General features: G+C 38.4%; 1 protein-coding gene across 1 annotated transcript; it reads right to left on the bottom strand.

Moving 5' to 3' along the window:
• Positions 1 to 6,939, bottom strand: LOC116486163 (serpin B10-like). Its single transcript, XM_032182176.1, has 8 exons — positions 6,905 to 6,939; positions 5,646 to 5,823; positions 4,780 to 4,893; positions 2,997 to 3,131; positions 2,483 to 2,600; positions 1,968 to 2,110; positions 1,282 to 1,437; positions 1 to 405 (listed from the first exon to the last, which is right to left on the bottom strand). The coding sequence occupies exons 2-8, from the start codon at positions 5,811 to 5,813 to the stop codon at positions 1 to 3; spliced, it is 1,239 nt and encodes a 412-aa protein (XP_032038067.1). The 5' UTR covers positions 5,814 to 5,823; positions 6,905 to 6,939.
• Between the last annotated feature and the right edge of the window lie 1,169 nt (positions 6,940 to 8,108).

Here is an 8,108-nt window from a genome sequence, read left to right as displayed (position 1 = left end):
TTAGGGGGAGCAGAACCTTCCCAAGAAGAGGATGCACTTGGTGCTGTTGTGTCTGATAAAGAAAAGGAAAGGGTGATCTGCTACAAAAATAATAGCAGCACCAAGGCTTCGTGATGTCAGAGCTGCTGAACTGGCAGCTGCTGCCTCTGTACCTTCTTCATTGACTTCCACATAACACTTGTGAAAAACTTGTGACAAAACCAGATCATCTTTCTCTGACATTCCTGTGAAATCAGCTTGACCTTCAATGAAGGCATCTTGTATCCCCATTTTGCTCAAAGCAGATTTGAGGTTATATTTCTCTTCTACAGTGAACCTGGGCAGATACAGCTCCACTTTCATTTTCTCCATTAATTCCGGGCTGGTCCACGCAGACAAGTTTTCAAAAGTCAATTCTCTTATTAGCTGCAGTTAGTTAAGAAGAGAATCAGAAAATTAGACAGTGTTCAAAAACCTGGGCCCTAAAGCTTATTTCTTCTTTTTTTTTTTTTTTTCTTTTTTTCTTAAATTGAGAGCTTTTCAAGCTGTTACAAGAATATAGAAAACAGTAGTGAAATACCAACTGTGAGATCTTTTCTACTAGAAGGGAGTATATTGCTTTATAGTAGGTCAACGCAATATTTGAACAGTTCTCAGTAATTGTCAGGGAATATAGCAGGGTTATATGTTTATAAAACAACAGTGTTAACAATAGCCTGGTTGATTTACAGCTCACATTTCTGTCTTTTGTACAGCTTAGAATTTACTGAAAACATTTTTTTTTCCACTCTATGAACACCCACTAACATAAATGAGAATTTAATGAGTTTACTATCTGGAGGCAGGATCAGTGTCTTTACAGAAGGTGGCAGTGTATATATATGTTAGCTCTGGACATACTTAAAAGTAATGGAGGCCGTTCAGTTTGGGCTTTTCTTTTTGAATGAAATCACAGGTCTGAATTGGTACAGACAGTGAATCTCAGCCCGGCTGGCTTTCTGTCCTCATTGCTCTTCATCTGGAATTAGAGCCAGTCTTGTTGGGTTTGGGCTGCCTCTTTCCAGAGGCCATGAGCAACGTTAGGAACCACACAAATGCCATATGCCAAGAGCTAAAAAGATCTCCAAGAGGTCCAATTTCACAGCGTTGGGCAAAGTTTGGGGTTTGCTTTTCCTTGAGTCTGATCAGTGCCCTCCTTCTTATAAATAAGACTGCAGCCCAATCTTTTACCTCGGATGTGCATAAAATAAGTAAATAATGGCATTCTTGTTTCTCACATTATTTGAGTTCTCTGCCCCTTACCTTTTGTAGGCCAGCGATGTCACGCGGTAGGAGGATAAACATGCTGAGGTCATTATTGACATATGGAAGCTCAACAACATCAGTCTGGACTGATTCTATGTAGGTAAAATTAAATTTACCACTCAGGAACATCATTGGCACTGGTTTAGTTGTATGCTGCAACAAATCAAATGAAATGTTTGAAATTCGTACTCTGAACAGCAAAGCACTAAGTTGAAATAGCACAGTGAAGGTACATCCTTGTAGCTCTTGGAGGTGGGACACAGGATCTACAGACAGCCCCTGGTCTTCTGGGAAGGTGCTTGGAGGCTAAGCAGGCTACCTGAGCTGTCTAGGATGACACATATTTATGGGAAGTTGTGTTCCACTCTGATTTATTGTATAGTTAAAAATGAAAATGTATAGAACTAGTCTGTACGGTTTTGTTCACCTTGTTTTTCCTGCCTTAAGAGGAAAATAGAAGTTTGTTTCAGGTCAGCTTCTGACAATTATACTTGTGCTTCTGGTGCTAGTATGTGTGTGCAGTCTTTGTACTGAAGATATAGTAAGGAAATTATACCATATGATTTAAAAGAACTAATTTTAATGCTCTTTGAATTTAAAGAATGACAGGAAATTCTTTCCTCCATCTTTTTCACTGTTTTTTCCACATGCAGTCTAATATATAAGGCATTATATTCACATACCGTGTTTATTCTGAAAGGCCTTTGCCTGGTAGCTTCAGCTTCAAACTTTGTTGCCCAAGTTCCTTTGAAGTAGAGTGCATTTACCAGGACTAGCCTGGTGAGTGAATCTATGGATCCAGGAGGCAACAGATTTTGAATTTTACCTAGAGAAAACCAAAAGACATTTACATGTTTATGCAGCTTTACTGTTTCAGAGTAAATGTTGGAACAATTTCTGCAGATGTAAGCCAGGGAAATTATAATTGCTGATATGGCATGCTTTTAACTTGAGATTATTTGTAAATACACGCTAACCTTGATTTATAAAGAAGAGTAAGCCTCGTTCCTCTCCCTTTCAGATAGAGGAAGAATTTTAGTAAGGGCTTTCCAGCAGATGACTACTTTAGGAAAAATAGTGATTGATTTACATTTCTGAGATGAGTTGTTTATCTGCCTTGGGCCCCTGGGGTGCAGACACATTGTTCAATAGTGAAATTGCCTCCTTTAGGACTAGGAGAGGAGAGGCTGGAGCTTACCTTCAGTCTGCTCTTCAACCCTGGAGTTGATCTCTCTTCTGATTTCATTTGCTGCTCCCATGAAGTCAACTGCTTGTGGCTCTGCATTGTAGTATTTCTTGGCTAACTGTAAGTATTCCTGCATTGCAAGAGAGACATCTGTTTGTTGCCTGCCAATGTGAATGCCAATAAATAACTAGCCAAGTGAAAACACCATAAAAATGACATGGGCTACAAGCAACAGCATTTTGTCAAAAGAACAAATTATTCTTTTTAGTGGAAAAATGCAATTTAAGTGTTTTCACCTAACCACATCTGTGAATCATATTGAAATTAGATACACACCCCATAAAAGTAAAATTATAGTGTCTGAATTCTCAGGAAGAGTCTCACAGGAAGTATGTATGTTACCGATAATAATGCAATTGGCATATGTAATGAAAATATTTAAAATTATATTCTTTATGGTTTGTTGTCATAGATAGAACATAAACGTTGATTAGCACTTTATATTATGAATAAATGGCGTACATACCTTACTGAAAGGCAGTGATTTTTCTCCATATAACTGATTGACACTTTTAAGCATGTAATTTTTATTGGGTTTGTTGATTTCCAAGTTGAGTGCTTTAAACCCAGTGTGGATATTGCCTGATTTGCCAATTTCTGTCTTTGAGAGAAGGGAAAAAAAATGTTATTCATTTGTTCTGTAAAGCTGTTCAGATTTCTAATTTCTCTCCTCTTGCAGCTCGGTATAAAGTATTGCCTGTACTGCAATGCAAAAGGTGTACTAAATTGGACAGCTATGAAAAGAATCATTTGAAATTACTAAAAGTTTTAGGTATGCTATAGGCTCTGTAAGAGCCTTGGAATGCAAGTGGTAAGAGCCTGAACTATGTAAAACATTAAAGGGTTTCTAAATGGAGGTTGCAAAACTAAGTATATGCAGAGAGTGAGAGACAGAATGTAATTGCTAAACTATGCATGCAGATTTGGCTGTGTGACTCCTGATAAGATTTATGAAAGTCGAGTTGCATGGGAAGTTTGCCCCTACCTTTCTTAGCCTTCCTCTCAATGTTAATATTTTGTAAGTTCTTTATGTTGTAGCAATTGTGGTAAATTGTTTATATGGAAATAACAGGATTAAATGAATGTGGACTCAAACTCTCAAACCACCTCAAGGAAATCAAGCTGTGAAATAGTAAACTAAACCTCTGAGTCTGTACTGTATTCATCTTGTCATTACATCAGAGTAAGAGGCATGAACAGACATTTAAATTTCTAAGCTGTTAGAATGGTCCCTTTGCCCTGCCTCCAGTGCTCCCTATTTTTTACAGTTTGGATGAGCATTAATCATGAGGAACAATCCCTCCCTCCCCTGTACATGTAGAATAAATAGGTTGTTGACATAGGCCCCAGAATAAGACTTCCCACTGTGGGATTTGAGTGTGGGATGCAGATTCAAGTTCCCATTCATCAAAACTCACTGCCACTAGGGTTTTGTGGGCAGACTTCAGGGAAATGGCTCACTCCATGAAGAATAAGTATGACGGGAAATAGCAGGGAGAACTTTAGACCACCATGGCTGAATTGTCAGTGAGGAAAAACTGCTTTTACTGACTCAGAGGAATTATGCTTGATTTCCAGATTTTTCCATTTTCTTAAATTATAGTTAATTTGATAAAAGATGCCTGCTATTCTATCAAAGAAATGTCTCAGGAATACGTCAGTTTCCATTTCTCTAAGATTTATGGCAACTATTGGTCTACCTTGGGAAATTCCAATATGCCAATTTATTTTGCTAACTTATTGAATGAAATGGAGACTAATTTCTGAAGTGTATCAAGCATAGGTAGCCTGTAAAAATTAATTCTATTTATTTTATTTTATTTTATTTTATTTTATTTTATTTTATTTTATTTTATTTTATTTTATTTTATTTTATTTTATTTTATTTTATTTTATTTTATTTTTTGTTATGTTGATGCTGCAATCAAACACGTGGGAGACTAGCTCTGTTATTGTGATTTGTTCTCTCAGACAGGGACCATGCCTTTTCAAAAAGATCAAGAGATCTATTGACAGGGAACAGCTACGTTAGATTTTAAAATTTGCACATTTGAGGTTAGATTTTGCAATTCTACCTAAAAATGGGAAGTATGTCGTAAGTATTGCATTAGGTGAAGGTACCATAGGATGCTGTACCAATTAATTGTGTACTCTGCATTTGAGGAAGGCAAACACATGCAAATGAAAACATGGAAGGAAAACAAAATGTTACAATGCCCATAGGATGATAGCTAGATTTGGTGAGATACCTTCTGGAAACAGGCACGTCGATTTGATAGATGTTCTTCTGTTCTGGAAAAGACTTGCATTCTTATGGTTGTGGTGACATTTCTGGCTCCTTCAACTTCATTAAAGTGAAGTACCTATAGTGGAAATCACAATAATAAATGCAACAACAGAAATTTTGCTGTTTCAGTAAAATATTTCAGTGATGTCATAGGATTGGTGATGAAAAGAGCCAAATTCAGATTTTACCCTTGCATCCGGTCCTGACTGAATATGGAATTTGGTTAGGCTTGAGGCCCATGCTTTCAAAATGGCTTGAACTCACTAAGCTGAGGGTTGCAGGGCAAAACTCTCATGTGCCTGGCATTTCTAGAGGAATTTGCCTGCTTTGAGTTAGCCCCTGGGCTGACAAGACAATGACTGGGAAGAGGCAGTTATCTCCAGATAGGGACTAGCAAAGCAAAGTCTAAATGGAGAGCTGCTACATATCAGAAAGCAAGAAAACACTGGGGGCAGATTCGTGCCCTGAATACCTTGCTCTGGGCACGTGGACCTTACTCTGGCTGCAAAGGGGTACATCTAAACTTGGAGCACTTCTCAGAAGACACATGCCTTTTTGTTTTGTTCTGTTTTCCCTGCTTCCTAACAGGAGATCTCTCCTTTCTTTGAGACCATGCTGCCCCTCTTTTGTCCTGTAGCTCAGTAGTTAGCTGCTGCCTTAGCAGGTGGGACAACTTCTTTTGCCTTAGCAGTTGCAAACTCACCAGCTCCCATTTGTTGGGGGCCTCTGTTTGAGGAAGCTACAGTAGGCTCTATCTTTTGACCTGCACAATAGAGGATGCTATTCCAAGAGATCAACCCTCTCAGACCTTTCGTGGCCCAGACTCACCTTTGCCATCTGATCTGCAGTGTTACCTTTCGCTCCCAAATAGACGGTAGCCAGGACAGATGAAATACTCAAAGGGGCAAACAAAATATTCTTGTTGCCATCTTCTTGACACTGATGTTTGAAAAAGTCAAGAGCAAAGTTTGTGTTTGCTTTATTTAAAGCTTCCATTATTCTGAACCTGCACAGAAAGGGAAAAAAGATGCTATTAGGTAAGCATTAGTTGTGACTGCTATGTATCTACAGATTTCTTTTCACTTTTTTTTTTTTTTTTAATATATATATATATTTTTTGGTGATTTGAAAGCTTTCTAAAAGTATTTTCAAAATTTGTGTCCTTTATAAGATTGCTAGTGCAGCACAGTGATCCCCTGCATGACTGAGATTCACAGGTAGTGTATGCAAATTAGACCAAAGGCAAAATCTAGACTGTGCCAGGTATTTTCTTCATCTCTCCTATGACCTCAGGGAACTGAGTGAAAGTGTGCTGGCCTGTCAGTACTGCTACACTATTCGTTTCTGCCAACTTTGCTATTCATAGTGTATGAACACTCCTTCATTCAGCAGAAGTTCACGTGGAGAGACAGATATCCACACAAAAGACAATCAGGAGGAACAAATGAAAACTCATTGAATCGGCATGGTTACACTGTTGCACCACCCCAACTTCTGCATGGTAAGAATCCTAAATTCCCTTTTGACTTTCAGTAATTTCCTGAAACTCTGTCTTATGGTGCTAGACCAGGTCCTAACTTCTCAATCTTCAGCATGACAAGGTTTCCTTAATCAGTAGACCACATGTGCTGCTATTTACTGTCTGCATTGTGGTCATAGCTGAAAGCCCTAGGCATGGACTAGGAGCTATTCTGGTTGGTATAGGATGGCCACAGAATAAATTGTTCTTGACCTCAGCAGTTTGCAAACCAGGAGCTGTCCGCATGTACATGAGAACTGAAGAGCACAGGTATAAATTAGCCAATTTAAGCAAACACAGTAGTTCTCACTTTGCTATGACATATATGCTAGCCAGTAAGCTCTAGAAATTACACAACTATGTAAAATAAATTGCTCTTCCTGTATATTTCTAAGACTTTGCCTCTTCTAGACCATACCTGTACCATCTTAGTAAAATATTTTCCCAAGCATTTGGGAAAATGTTTCCCATTCAGATCCCTGTTGCCTTTTCTCTATGCATTTGTCAACAAATTAACATCATCCAAGAGCACATGAAATAAACAATCTCTAGAAATAATGACAGTTACCTTGTTTTGTGCAGGGAGGAAGACTGCTGCTCTGGGTGTCTCCAACGTTTCTGCAGTTCACACGAAGGGTAGGCTGAATTTATACTCTGCCTGGCCAGTTCTGCAAAGGTTCTTATGACTCATAAGTATGCAATTTATTTTGCCCTAAAGGCCACATCCCTATGGAAGAACTGAATCATCTCAGAGTAGGATGTGAAGTGATGGTGAGAATGATACCACAGAAAGACCTTACAAAACCAACTGCAGAAATATTTCTATAAACATTTTTGTGGCAACAGGCTAGTAGCAACTTGAACCATAACTACTTGAAACAACATTTCTTTTGCAATTTGGAGGATAAAAAAAAATAATCAGTAGCTGACCTGCTTTTATGATTCCTTTAATAGAAAAAAAAGTCTGAGGAACAGACAATGACATCATATTTGTGAGGTTTTTCTATTGTCCGTTTCCTACTGATAAAGTATTTGTCACTTCTGGTGGGTTTTTATTTTAGCAAAAGGAATTTTTTAACCTTGGAGAATTATAAAATTGTACAACCAGGGAAGTATTTTCACTGTGAGACACTGAAGGTTGAGAAACAAGCATCAGACTGTTGGTTTTCTTATCACTGGCAATGTCACTAGAATATGATGTGGGTTTTAGATTAGACTTCTCTTTTCTCCTGTCTCAGTTTCCCTGCTCTAATCTGAAAGCTGCTGTTTGACCTATATAACACCTAAGAGATGTATTCCTTACTTTCAATTCCAGAAAATTTATATTCTGTCAGATACTCTTTTTCTTCTTGCCCTGGCTACTAGAACATCTCCTTCCCTGACTCTTCGCGCAGTCGTGTTGTTGTCTGTCTTTGATGTCCTGTCCATATACACTCTCACCTCTGACTGAAAAATTCTGTGTAATCCTACCTTTGCCCTTTATTTTATTCTTTATCTCCCTGTTCTGTTGATATTATCACCCGGAATACAAAGATAGGAACTGATTGTATTTCCAGGGCTTCCTCCTCAACACTGAGTAACACTCAGTCCCAAGGTCTGTCCCCTAAGCATAAACTGCCTTCTGAGACCTTTATTCTGCCCTACTATCCATCAGTATTTAACATAGGCTTATGTTATAGGAAGGTAGCTGGCACAGAGACTCCTGTGCTAAGGAACAAGATGTGGGAGTTCTTGCAAAATTAGTTGTAGGGCATAAGATGTTGCTGCTGCAA

This window comes from Aythya fuligula, chromosome 2, assembly GCF_009819795.1.
Source record: "Aythya fuligula isolate bAytFul2 chromosome 2, bAytFul2.pri, whole genome shotgun sequence".
NCBI classification, from domain to species: domain Eukaryota; kingdom Metazoa; phylum Chordata; class Aves; order Anseriformes; family Anatidae; genus Aythya; species Aythya fuligula.
This window is presented reverse-complemented; position numbering and strand designations above follow the sequence as displayed.

What these genes read in the sequence shown, in the direction of transcription:
- LOC116486163 (XM_032182176.1), bottom strand. Translation starts at nt 5,813, where the DNA reads ATGGAAGCTTTAAATAAAGCAAACACAAACTTTGCTCTTGACTTTTTC. An exon ending in GACGTGCCTGTTTCCAGAAG is followed by an intron (nt 3,132 to 4,779) that starts GTATCTCACCAA and finishes CTTCTCTCAAAG; the next exon opens with ACAGAAATTGGCAAATCAGG. An exon ending in AATCACTGCCTTTCAGTAAG is followed by an intron (nt 2,601 to 2,996) that starts GTATGTACGCCA and finishes CTTGCAATGCAG; the next exon opens with GAATACTTACAGTTAGCCAA.